We start from the raw sequence: 14004 nt of genomic DNA, 5'->3' as shown, positions 1-14004 counted from the left end.
GTGGTCATCGGGGCCCTAGGGGCAGTCACCCCCAAACTGGAGCAGTGGCTACAACAGATCCCAGGAACAACATCAGACATCTCAGTCCAGAAATGTGCAGTTCTAGGCACAGCCAAGATACTGCGCAGAACCCTCAAGCTCCCAGGCCCCGAGCTCAGAGGATGAAACAAAGACCACCCGCGGAGGGTGAGAAGGGAATTTTTTTTTTTTTATATATATATATATATATATATAAACTGAGTACAAGGCTACATGAAACACTTTGCTGCCTGTTATAGGCTTGCTTTGAATCATTTACACTTATGGCAATGCAGGTGTTTGAACGAAGCAGCTTACCCTCTGTTTGTCACTGTAGACTTCTTCAAGTGGATGTAGTTGATTGGGAAAATCCCCTGTGGACGGAGGGAGGAGCAGAGACAGAGCGACAGCATTACATTTAGTTCTCCTGCACCACATGGCCAAAACATAAACTACGATATGCTACAGAAAGCAGAATGCAAAGTCACAATTCTCTCATGTGCACCGTGTGCGTCTACATTTTCTCTGCAAAAGGGAAAGCACATAAAGTAGCAAGGCTGTTTTCATAAATGTCAGAAACAGGAGGCAGATCCTGACAGTGGCATGGCTTTCCTGGGACGATAACGGCCCGAGAGTCTGAGCAGCGCCAGCTGCACTCTCGCAGTTCGTCTTTTTTAATCCTAATCTGCCAGATGCAAAGAGAGAGGCCAAAGTGAGCACGACCGACTCTCCCAGCACAGAAAGAGTACGGGGGTGAAGGAATGTGGGCAGAGTACATAACAAAATGGAGGGGTGTTGGTAAGAACTGTAAATAGCTGATGAGAGTAGAAGACAGCATGTGGCTGCTAACACCTACATTTTACCAAAGACCTGACAGCTTTTTATGCTTTCTTTAAAACAATCCTGCTCCATCGCAAAACACTTCAACCGCTGACATTTTAGCACAGAGTAGGCGTATTATATATTCTGCAAATACTTATATAGGATGTATCTAAATCCAGTTAAAATAGGTTGTAAAAATATAACCGCTGACATAGAGAACGTCAAACAACATTGACATCTGTCAGCAGCGATGGTTGAGTGTTTCTGTGGTTCTTGTCGAGGATTGTGAGTTACAGTCGTGCAATTAAAACACTCAGATTGGGACAAAGAGAGTTACATTTGGTCCCTTTGTCCTACTTTGCTCTCTTTCTGTCTTTCTGCACTAAAACTGTTGCTTCATCTGTCCGGAAGCAGCCACAAGGATTGTCTGATGTGAGATTTTTAAACAGAAGAAAACACTATTTGCAGGGGGACAGAGTACTTAAATCTTATCAGAGCAACACGTAATGTACACATATATGTGGACTAAACAGATCTGTTTCTAGTGAAGACCTTTGATTTGGATTTACATTACATTTGTCATTATACCTGTAAAAAAAAATTAAAAAACAAGTAAAGGCAGCCATCTAGCCCTCTCAGTTATAACACACATACAAACGAGTAAGTAACTTAATGAAAATGTGAAATACGTATTTCTTGATCTTTTTCCTCCATAAGAGTTTCATGTTGACCAAAACACACCAGAAAACGGTAAGGTAAAACAATGAAATACAGAAATTTTAATTTTTACACACTGAATTAAGCTCAAGTTTTTTTACCAGCCCTCTAACCTCCAGATGTGCTCCTTAAAAGGTCGTCACTCCGCAACATCATTCCCAAACAACATCAAAGAGGCCGTCTGTGAACTAAAATCTGTCACGAAGCACTCCTGAACCCGTGGCAGAATGTGACAACAGAGGCATCGCGTCTAGAAAAGAGTGATACTATGATATCAACGCATCCTGATTAAAACGACGCTTTCATCGGAGCACCTTTGGAGATTTAGTTCAAGATACTTTCTATTTTTGTTAAATCAAAGCTCTGTTCATTAAGTTCATCAGCCATTAGGTCTTTGTTGTCTAGAGGAAGTTATTTCTGTGCTGCACGTCCTTCACGTCACAACGTTATTCACAAAAACGCAGTGGTCTTTAAACTGAGGCTTCAGGTTGTGTTCACATTTTACTGAAGGAAGCCATTTTTGCAGATGTGGTGATGATGACACTTTACTTGATACGTTTTAAGGTTAACCCTTATTGTTTAATTTGAAAAATGCTGCCTTTGTAAAGTACAGATACATAAATGCAACTAATTTGTTTCGGGCACCTGGATTTTGGGTTTAGAAAAGCTTTGTTTCTTAATTTCAAAGCATCAACACAGTATTCTAGATATCAACAGCATTTGGTGTTATAATTACCTTAACAGACGGTTTCTTGGTGGAAAAGCCTCTGTACCAACCTGAGAAAAGGAAAAAGACCACATGAGAAAATCTCTCCCTCCCAAGAAGAAATGAAATGAAATGAGTGAAATACTACATATTTTTTATGTTTGCATAGTAAAAGCTTGCTTGTAAAAGCAAACCATGATTCTTTTAGTCAAGAAATCATTAGCTTTTAATTAGCCTAGCCTAGCTTAGCTTGTAGCAGGTCTGTTTGTAAGGGCGTCAGTCTGATTTCTGCTGTTTAAATTAAATGTTTAAAAGCAGATTTGCCAACTCTGTTGGCAATTAAATACAAATTATACAATTTAAACTAAAGCTCTATCTAGCTAAAATTAGCTAACAGTTATTTAAGCTGCATTACAGAGCATAAAGGCTTAACTGGTTACTTTTTGACAAGTTATAAACCCTGCTTCTTTGAATTTGTAACTTTAAACTCATTCAAATAGAATCCATTCAGTCCACAGACAGAGATTACATCTGAATATGAGGAACCGAGGTGGATGTAAAGCATCAGGGTCAGTGATTAAGTACAATGTCTGGGTTCATGTAGTTTATCTTGTTTATTAACAGCACAATTTAATTTAAATTAACTCTGGTCAGCAGAGAAAAATAATCACAAACCTGTAAATTCACACTTAGAGTTCATTTACTGCAAATTGTGTGCTTGACTTTACTGATTTAATGATTCTTTCCAACCAATTGGAAATTTGCAATATTTCCAAGTCACAGTAAACACACCTGCTTGCTTAGAACATCAACTAAAGTAGTACCAAAAAGGGAAAAAAGTATGAGTATTCGTTACCTGGTACTACTTACAGTGAGAAAAACAGAGACTGAGCTACCTCATTGTATTATGCAATACTTTGTAATAAATATATCAAGATGCAGCTGAAATTAACATGTTTTTTTTGTTGTTGTGGTTGTTTTTTTATATTTTGACTCCATATCTTTCTGTATTTGTTTACATCAAGAAAACAGCATTTTTAGGAGGAGTTTTATTGGTGAACTGCAAACAGTTTGCTTCTGAAACAGATGCTGAATCTTTGGCTGAAAAGTATTTAGATGTAATACTGAATGCTGGGTTAACAGTAAAATTCAGTCAACTATTTTGACACATAATACATATACGTAACCATAAGTTATTTAGGTGCTTTATTTTATTTATTTTTTTTACCTTCACATTTCTCCAGAATCTGTACCGTTTCCCCAATCTCCAGGACCAGCGCCTGGCATATTGGTGACCGGAAGTTGCAGGTCACTGCGCAGAAATAGGAAAAGACAAACATTTAGAATAAATTTAGGAACAGAAATCTGGTAGTCAGACCTTCAGTGTGAGACTTTCTACCGAACTGATGTGACTCCACACAAGCAAGACATCTCGGTGTTTAAAAAAGAAAAAAGACAGCTAAATAAAGTTAATTAAACAGCCATTCTTGGAAATATTTTTGATAATACAGCTTTTTTTTTAATTTGCTTTTGTTTGTTATTTAGAGTGGATTGTCAGAACGCTGCATAATGAGTTTAACTTAATACTGATTGGACCCACTGTGGTCACTGTACAGTAAAATATGCTGTGTCAATCACAGGACAACAATATGAGCAGCATTATGTCACATTAGATTAACCTAATTAAACAGCACTGACTGTACAGTCACAGCGAAGATGCAGAGATGGGATGATGGCTGCAGCGCACCATTTCGGTGGAGTTATATTAGCTTATTATTACTTGTATTAAATAACTCAAATGGCTCTGAAGAATGTTGACTCCCATGTTTTAACCAGGTGTGAACGCTCAGTAAGAACTGCTTGCAATCAGATCACACAAGACAGAAGTCAGTGAAAGGTCTGAACAGGGCCTTCATGGCCTCGGATTAAGAGAATCCCTCTTTTCTTTGGAGCTGTGGCATTTTTTTAAAAAGCTAATTCCTGTAAACATATAAACAGCGCCACAATGAAACTGCTACTTAGAGAACAGTAAATTAGTAGTGACTGTAATATTACTTCTTAAGATTTTGTGTAATACTATGTTAATTTCTAAAACCAAAGCCCGCACTAAGTTATCTGGAGGGTCTTTGTGTATTTGTCACATCTTTGTGCAGCGTCGCACAGTTTTTGACCCAACGCCGAAACCCCGTGTGACTCAAACGCTGATGACATGGTCATTCTAAAGAGGCCAGATGCCACAGCGAGGCCTTGACAACTGCATCGCCTCTGGAGCCCGTGTGCATGTGTGCATCTGTGCATCTGTGCAGCTCTGCAGCTCGGAAACACGAGCCGGGCAGTAAGAAGCCTCGGCGAGCACAGGCGCGTTTAACAAAGAACGGCGCTCCACTGATGATTTTAAAAACCTAAAAAAAAAATTAAAAAACAATAAAATGAACTAAAATCAAGGCCCTTCAAGGAGGATTTGGTGTGAATCATTATGCTAATGAACTAGCCAGGGGACCCAGTGAGGGGGTGGAAGAGAAGGAGGGGCTTGTGCTCGGCTCCGTTCGCCTGTTCGAGGGTAACGAGCGCTCAGTTCCCGTGCTCGGGTAACTATGGCAACAGATCATCCACAAACTGGAGGGCTTTCTGCACTGTAACTGCTGTGGGGATCTGGACGTTTTTCAAAGTGGAACGGCCAGCTTATAAATGCTGCATATCGCTCGAGTTCAAATGGGACGTGTGTTAAAAGAAGTATATCATCTTAAAGGATATTCTTGTCACCTTTTTTTTTCCACAGTCTGCCTCCGGCCCTTCACCCAGCCAGTGCTTGAGAGTCCTGTGCTTTAATGGCCTTTATTTCATTTCGATGGCAAAACCTCCTAACGCACCAGTTGAACGCTTCTCGGCAAAAGGCTACGCCAGGGCAAGATGAGATTGTCATATTTAAGAGAGCTGGGCTCACAGGCTCATATTCTTATCGTTGTCTATTATAAAAACCTTCAAGCTGTGTATAAACTCATAGCTAAACAGTGTTTCCCCCCACCCCCCTCCCCCACTTTGCCTTTAGAGTATTAGCTCGAAACAGAAGCAAGAATATTCATCTTTAGACTTCAACATGTTGAACGTAGGATGTTGGAAGGACTGACGGGACGGAGTTAAAAATGTTGGCAGAGGCGAACATTTCTACTGAGCAACAGCATTTCGGTCCAGACTGTCCCTCTTTTTAGTTGAATTCAACACGACATCAGATGGCAGCTTATTTTATAACCAGAGACCCGATTTATGAGGGTTGATCATGTTAGACGATTTGTGCCAGCCTCCAGTTTCCTTTCACCTCTACTGGTTCGTGTGTGGCCCATAGTTCTCGCTTTTTGTCTGTGTGTGGGTGTGCCTGCCTGTCTGTCTGTTAGCAAAATATCTCAGAATGTAATCATTGGATGTTCGTCAGACTTTGGAGTCAACCCATGTCACGGCGATCCAGTTATAATTGACCTTTGCGAACACAAAAATGGCTATAGCTCTGTCAGTTTCACAGATATTGAGCAAAAATTAAGTGTGTTAGCAGCTGAGAGTCAACCCCAACTCATCCTCTGAGCACTAACAGATCTAAAAGATCTTTGTTTCAAAAATTTGGCATGCAAGGTGGCGGGTGATATTCATATTTTCAAGAAATGCTAGTTTTTAATTAACCACTAAAACAAAATTAATACAACATTTGCATTAATTCTCTTATCAAATATCAAACACATTTGTTTGCTTCAGGTTTAATCCTTTTTTAAAACCTTTTAGCATAAAGTAATATAAGTTTTAAAAGTTCAGGGCTTTTGGGGTGTCGTCACACTGAAAAAAAAAAACAGGAGTTGCTGTGAAATCTTGAAAGTTTTTACTGATATCTTTGTTTGTAATCTTAAAATAAAAGGAAAATTGTTTTTATGAAGGCATAAAACCCTTAAAATGATAAAATACAGTACTATTATTTTAAAACAGGTATTTTTTAAGCTATTAAATTTACATTGAAAGCACTAAATATTCTCTGTTTTTATATAAATAATTTCTGTCTTTGGTAGTTACCACCAGATTTGTGTGTTATTATGAAGTGAAATACTATGAAAATAAAATACAAGCAGGCAACTTATTACTTTGCAGCTTTGATTAATGGCTGTTAAATAGGAACTACACAAAGTATTTCCTGGTCTTTTGTATGCCTCGTTATTTGTGTCTTAAGGTGATATTACCGTGAAGTGAAAAACAAAAGCAGTACTTGTTTTCTTTGCAGCTCTGATTCCTGGTTATTACTTTTACCACGTGTGTTTTTTGGTAACAGATAATCAATAAATATCAAATTTCTTCAGCATTACCTTCAAACTAAGCAACATTTGACCAAAAGGGACAACTTTATTGATTATAATATAATAACTAGCATTTTCTACTTTCCCAATGCTGCTTTGATGGTGGGCTAATACCAAAACATGTGTTGTTATTACTTCTTTAATAATAGATAATTACCACAATCGTGTCACCATAATTCCAGTTCTCTTATCAATAAAACACCACTAATAAGATGATTTTATTGCTAACATATTACTGGTTTATTGTAATGAAAATAAATTTTGATTTGTAATCATTAACTGTTTTGCCTTTGTTACCATGTGTTTATTTTGAGTATATTACCCTGATGCTACAATGTTATTTACCTCTATTTACATGATTGTAACTTTGGTAATAATACAATATTGCCTAGTGTTTATATTTTTATTATCCTACTGTTACCATCTTATTACCAAGCTGTAATGTGAAGAGCCACTTCTGTTTTATAAATCATTTCTCCTTCTGGTATTTGCCATAACTTTTTACAGCATCACAAGTCTATTTTCAGAATCTCGATTTCTGTCTTAGCATGAAGTGAGAACCCAAGCAGATTTTATTTTTGCCTTGTCTCACGCCATCTAGAACCACAGCTCTTGAGCTGAAAGGAGAAATGTTTCCACGTCTAAGTTGTTTTAGGAAACATTGCATCAGACATCGGGCGAAATGCTGCTTAACAGTAAAATAGCTCTTCCTCTGCTGTGAGCTTCAGCAGCAGTGCCGGCGTCCGTGGCGTGTGGGATAAAAGCATAATATGAGCAGAGCGGTAATGTAGGGGACGGACTCGGAGGGTTTTGGAAATAGGAGGCTTATGAGCGAACGCTAAAATTCCTGTGTGTTAAACCCTGCAGAGACGCTGTGCGACAGAGAGCCACAGGAGAAAGAAAAAAAAAAAAGGCATCTCAAGTCCCACATTTCCACGATGACAAAAGCGAGAATTACATGTTTGCTTAAAAAGAGGGGATTTTACAGTGAGAAAAACATGAGACTGCACATACAGGGGAAGAATATTTCTCTCCTGCTTTTACTTTCCTATTTCCTGTTACTCTGCAACACTCCTTAGCTTAAGGGGGGGGGGATCAATACAAATAAATCTACTTTATAAATAAAATGTGGGGATTTTCGTTGTACTACAGAGCCAGGAGACACTTGGATGGTGTTGCAGAGCGCTGTAAATACTAACATACTGTCAGTTATTTAAAAAAATGTATTAAAGCAACGTGGTGGAGTTTTAAAGTGAGCCCTCTTAGAATTAGTGATTAGAACTCCTAACAATATAATGATCCACCCGGGAGAGAAACAGGAGGTGGCATCGCCAGTAAATAGAACAACAGATAAACTGTGTGCTGGATTATCAATCTAACGGGCTGAGAAACCACCCGAGGGGACGTGTTCTCGTTTAAAGCAGACACACCAAGACTGAAACATTTACCATTAGGTCCGGTTGCAGTCATGACGAGTGGCAATGAAGCTGAGCTGGGTAAATAATTTCATCTCAACACGACTCTAGAGTGTGCAGGCCACGAGCCTCTCTGGTATGAGTCGTTCAGTCCCACGAGCAGCCGAGTTAAAAAGTTACACAAACGTCCTTGAGCTTCACCCACTGAGTCACGAACTTCACAGCAACTTTGGAGGCACGCACATTTGCTGACAGAGATTACTCAATTGAAGTCTTCCTAAACAAGATTTTGGCTACAGAGAAGGTATTTGAGGCAACCTGCGTCCCACTGGCCTCGGCAGGCCACCAAACTTAAAAGATTGGCAGGATTAGCTGCTGATGTCTGAGATGATGAAGTTGCTGAGAAATGTTTAGTTTAAGGAAGCTTTCAGCACTAATGAGAGGAAAATTAGGGCTAAAACTGTGGAGGAACTGTACTTTGGGTTAATCTCTCTAATCCCACGATCCAGAATATGATCTCGCAGCTATGTCTTGGTGCGATAAATAACACTGCATCCCCAGTGCCCACTCTCATCAGTTTTATTTGCCAGGGATTTCTTTTTACATTTCCCGTGATGATCGTAAAAGAAATGGTTTAAAAGTCCTCGTCAAGAAATTCAGGTCCTCATCTGGGCACTCGTTGGGTTCGGGAAAACTCAATAAGCTGCTTACATATTTTTATGTGACATAAAATTTCCCATTGGCTTTTGTTGTTTATCATCAATGAGGTTTAAAAGTGTCAGCAGTCCTCGCAGAAATCACTAACACAGCACCCTTAAAAGACTAGTTTAAAAAAACAAAAACTTGTGACTTGCTTTTTTAATGAGATGATGCCTGTCAGTTTGATCACATCATGAAGGATTTTCAATTGACTTCAAGCATCTAATAATGTTTTAGATTAGGACTGGACTTTTTTTAATCACTTTTTAAAATCAGTTTAGTCTGCAGCAATGCATCATTTTCATAAAAAGATCACAAGATCAGAAAGGAAGGCCTGTTTTCATGTTTGTGTTACCATTTTTTTCTGCAAAATTAAACAGCTTTGTTTTGATGAGGATGTATCTAAACACTCAATCCTTCTGTTTATCGCCAAGACTTTAACTCAAACTCAACACATTGCAAATCAAAGGAAAACTAAAAAAACGCACATCCTCCACCACCTTTCACGTCACAGTTTTAGACTACGATGGGCTTATGTTGAGAAATGGAGTTGTGGTTGTTTTGGTCGAACCTGGAAAATAATGTTATGTTCAATAGCCTGCCATACTGCGAGATGACACAATTAGCTATAATCCCATCAAATTTAGTATGTCAAATTCACTGATAGTTAACTATGGCAGCCATCTTAAACTGAACTGACTCCAAAAGCTAAACAGTTGTAGATGTACGTTAAATGGTTATTTCATGTAAGTTTCCTTTAAATTTGTCCAGTGGTTCATGAGACCTTTTGGGAATAGACAGAAACACCGGCACAGGCAAAACCATTTTTGCTTCTCGCCCTTTGGCAGCAGACGATAAATGTATGCTTTGTAATAAACAGAAAACACTGTAATCTGAAAAGCAACTTTTATATATTTGTCTCTGAGGTGCGCTGAAGCCGAAACATAGAGTCACAAATGACTCTATATCTGCATTTAAACTCTGGCTTGAGGAACCATCATTGGTTGCGTTCAGTCTCTGATTTCAGGCGACGGTGGATGGATTGTTAGCCGAGCTGCTGCAGTTTGTGCCTGAGTGACATCCATGTGGCCAAAGACGAGGCCGTCTGAATCATACCCCTCTCCCTGATGTGGGCAGGCACCGACTTACAGTCAGAGCTCTGCCTAATCCAACTCAGGGAAGACATTTCTCTTTATATGAGCTAAACCCATCAGTCACCAGCCTACAAACATGCTGGCAAAAAGGGCCAACTTGTAGAATTAAAAAAAAAAATCATTGTAAGTTTGATAATCACATATACAAGCACTACAGATTTTTTTAGAGACTAGGTTTTAAAATGAGTGTTACTAGTTGAAAAGGGCAATAAAATGGCTCTTGAGAACTGTATGTTGAAAAGGAATGTATGATATTTTCTGGACAAACTAAAACAAAAACAACAAATGGTGAATTTCTGTCAGTAATGTTTCTTTAAGTAGTACTTTTAAATGTTCTCTTTAAAGATGAGTTTATTATAATGAAGCAGGAGAACCAATAAGGCCCAGCAGGATGGTGACAGACCACGGCTCTGTTTGTTACGTCTGCAGGGATTACATGTGAGAGGCAATTTACACATAACCACCTAAATAAGGAGGTAGGAGATAAGGGGAGAAAATGCAGAATGGTGGCAGAAACAATATCACAGATGATGCTGATAAAGAACTCCCAACAGACTGCTAATGTACGGCAAGCTGTTTGTGTATTTATTCGATATCCTCCATATCGACAGCTTTTCTCACCCACCGGTTTGCGACTACATTGCACTAGGTGCTCATTTATTCACACTAGTTCATCATCACGGTTCAATAAACTCTCTTACTAGTCACACTTTTTGTCAACTAGTGCCACTTTTCCCCAAATAGTTGGAACTGAAGTAAATCCAGTTTCCTAAAATGCTGATAACAAAAACAAAAAAATATTTAGAAGTTGGGGTTTTCTTAAAAGCCCCAACTAGTTGGATTTTTATTACACTAGTGGACCACTGGACCGAACTAGGTGACAACCATGTCATATAAATTAACTAGTCAACACAAATTCTACCTACTAGTTGACAAGTGAAAGTCAAGCATGTGCACTAATCAAGTAGTGAGCATTTTGAGTTTTTCTAGTTAACTAGTAAGGCCAAAATCATTTGTGTCAGCGAATATTTTAGGCTTCTCAAGTAAAGATTTTAGTTTCACTAGTTGAATGGTGAGCACATTTGACAGTTACTATTCGACTAGTAGGTAGTGGGTTGACTAGTTAACATGTAATGTTTTTATATACTTACTAGTGAACTTGTATAACACTGCCATGAACTAGTTTGATCCATTTTGGGCTACTAGTGCAGCAAAATGGCTGACTAGTATGACTTCAACTATTAGGGCAAAAGTGCCTCTTGTTAGTAAAAATGTTTCTAGTAAGAATATTTGTTTAACTAGTGCACCAAATTTGCAGCTAGTGCAGTGTAGTCGCAAACTAGTGGGCAGAAATGAGACTACAAGAATACTGACTAAATACACAAACAACTTGTCAGATACACTAACTTGTTCAAACTATAAATTTACCAAGCCAACAAGTGAGCATTTTGGGCCTTATGAGTTACCTATAAAGCCAAAGTACATTGCACTGATTGACTAATAAATATTTTGGGCTTTATTAGTTAACTAGCCTACATTTTAGGTGCCTAGTTAACTATAACGATTTTACTCTTCTGGTTAACCAGTAAAGACAAAATGAGTCAACCAGTGAGCTTTTCAGTATTTACTAGCTGACTAAGTACACTGTAGGTAACAGTGGTCAACCAGTCCACACATTTAAAAGCAACTAGTCAACTAATAGGCAGAATTTGAGTTGATTAGTTAACATGAAAATGTATTTAATGCTTACTACTTGTATAACATGGTCATTGACTAGTTTGGTCCAGTGTACCACTGGTGTGTTAAAAGGCCAACTAGTTGGGACTACTAGTCCAGCCTTAGTAATGACTAGTATTCTGCACCAATGAGTGTCTCTATTCGGCAACAAAGTGCTACTAGTAAAAGTCTTTGTTTAACTAGTGCATCAAGATGGTGAACTAGTGACTAAATGTGCAACTAGTGCAGTGCGGACGCGAAACGACGCCACGATACGGGGGATATGGAACAAAGACGCCAACAGCTCGCCATGTTCGCTGACAGAAGCCTCCAGCCTGTACTAACGTGAGCGGGAGCGGCAATCCGTACAGCGTGTACCTCCGCGCCTTTCAGCACCGCGGACAGCGTCACCTCCGGGTTTCAGCACCGCGGACAGCGCCAGGTCACTCCGCGCAGACGGACGGAGGCTGCGCCGAACTGTTGCTTTCCCCGCGCGCTCATACCTTCTCATTCCCTCCCTGCCCCCCTCCCTACCTATGCGCTCTTAAAAATAAAATAAATAAATCAATTAAAAAAAAACACGTATATTTGCTCTTGGGAACGAAAAGAACTGCAGTGATTCTGTGACAGATGGATGAACGCACAAGAGCGGGGCGATCCCTCCACACACATCAAGTAGATGGAGGGGAAGGGTGTGTGTGTGTGTGTGTGTGTGTGTGTGTGTGTGTGTGTGTGTGTGTGTATATATATATATATATATATATACACACACACACACACATTATGGTGGATAGGCTGCAGTCTCCTCAATAAAAAAGATGACGAATGCATCAAAATAAAGTGTACATACGTGGGCGTGTGTATATGGAAGGGGGGGGGGGTATCATGTGCTATAGCCCTGAAAATCTAACAAGCTGTGGAGCATCTGGACATGACTCATTCCCCTAATGAAAACCCTCTGTAGTGAAACACACACTTACTGAGACCCAGCAGTCCGTTTAAAATGGGCCTCTTTGTTTTTCCCACGCCGGTGTTAAGCTCTTCTTTCATTCCACCTCCCTCCCCCCTCCCTTAAATTAGTTTTAAATTGTCATCCATATGTTGGAGCGCAAACACGCAGGGATGAGATCCAGTGCGGTCCCTGTCGCAGCAGCCGCAGCAGCTTTTTTTTTTTCCTCTCCTTCTGTCTACAGGTAGACTCCAGCTCCGCTCCAGCCTACACCTGTTGTTGGAGGGACGCAGTCACGACGCCCCCTGGTGGGCTCAGCACGAATTTCCTCCAAAATAGCTACTGTACGCTCAGGAGAGGAGGGGGAAAAAATGCTTAACCACCGTCCTGACTCACTATAAGACAACATAAAACACGTTTAAATGTAATAATGGGTGAAGGAGTGGGTTTGAGCGCCCCACCTGAGGGTGTCTTTACGGGGATGCGAAGGCATCTTTAAGGTGGTGGGTTGTATCGTCCCACGCAACTTCCCTTTTTTTTTCTTTCTATGCAGTCACCGCCGTCTATATCAGCCATTATAAGTGTATGTGTTTTTCATTGGATCTAAGGGGGAAGGGGGGGTGGGGGTGAGCTGCATATAGGCAGTGCGGAGTGAAAAAGAAAAAGAAAAAAAAAGATAAGGAAGAAAATCGTGATTTGATGTCGCCAGAACGCGAAATCCTGATCAAAAATCAACAACCAGCCAGCCGACGTTCAGCCCATTATTGGGAATCAAAAGCAGCAAAAACAAAAAATTAACTCACCAACGCCGATTTTCTCCTCTTCTGTTGGTATCCACATATTTGGTTATTTTCCCTCCGGCACAGCGAGCCACATTATGTCGTTATTGTTGAGATGATGCTGCTAAAAAAAAAAAAAAATGGAGCTGAAGGATTTTCTTCATGTGTTTGTCCATGATGATGCTCCGACCGGAATCAGCATCCTGACGTTTCAGCAGGAAAATGTAAAAAAAAAAAAAAAAAAAAGAAAGAAAGAAAGAAAAGAAAGCAAGATAGAGGAGGGGTGGTGGGGGGGACCATCAAAGCCTGGATATCTCTGCTCTATTATGTCCCCCCGGCGCGTGAGTGTGTGTGTGTCTCCAGTCTGATGCAGTCTCTCTCTGTCCACCTAATGTAACGCACACACTCACACACGCAGGAGCGCGCACGCACAGTGAGCGGATTCTGCTCTCCACAAAAAAAAGGTGTTATTACAGCCGCGTTTTATTTAAAGGCTTTTTAAAAAATCTGCCTCGAAGCTTCTTTTACTTAATTTCTTTGTTTCCCTCCTTGTTTTTTTTAAATATATATTATTATTATTATCATTTATTTCACGGACCAGTGGAGCTCAAGTCCATCTGATCCCCACGACATGGTCTCTGCCGCCGCGTAAAGCTTTTTTTCCTCTCTCCCTCTCTCTTGGCTCAGTCTCAGTAATT

At 39.8% G+C, this 14004-nt stretch overlaps 1 protein-coding gene across 5 annotated transcripts in view; it reads right to left on the bottom strand.

The window, feature by feature from the left end:
* Positions 1-13753, bottom strand: part of LOC108232072 (dedicator of cytokinesis protein 3) — a 57359-nt gene extending 43606 nt beyond the window's left edge. For 3 of the 5 annotated variants that reach the window (XM_017409632.3, XM_017409633.3, XM_017409631.3), the window contains exons 1-4: positions 13331-13367; positions 3492-3575; positions 2294-2334; positions 337-392 (exon numbers count right to left, since the gene is read on the bottom strand). In XM_017409632.3, coding sequence (XP_017265121.1) covers positions 337-392; positions 2294-2334; positions 3492-3575; positions 13331-13367 — 218 coding nt within the window. Of the gene's footprint in view, positions 1-336; positions 393-2293; positions 2335-3491; positions 3576-13330 lie in introns of all 5 variants that reach the window. The other 2 variants (XM_017409630.3, XM_017409634.3) reach the window with 1 other exon arrangement.
* Positions 13754-14004: the final 251 nt, after the last annotated feature.

Source organism: Kryptolebias marmoratus, linkage group LG8, assembly GCF_001649575.2.
Source record: "Kryptolebias marmoratus isolate JLee-2015 linkage group LG8, ASM164957v2, whole genome shotgun sequence".
NCBI classification, from domain to species: Eukaryota; Metazoa; Chordata; class Actinopteri; order Cyprinodontiformes; family Rivulidae; genus Kryptolebias; species Kryptolebias marmoratus.
This window is presented reverse-complemented; position numbering and strand designations above follow the sequence as displayed.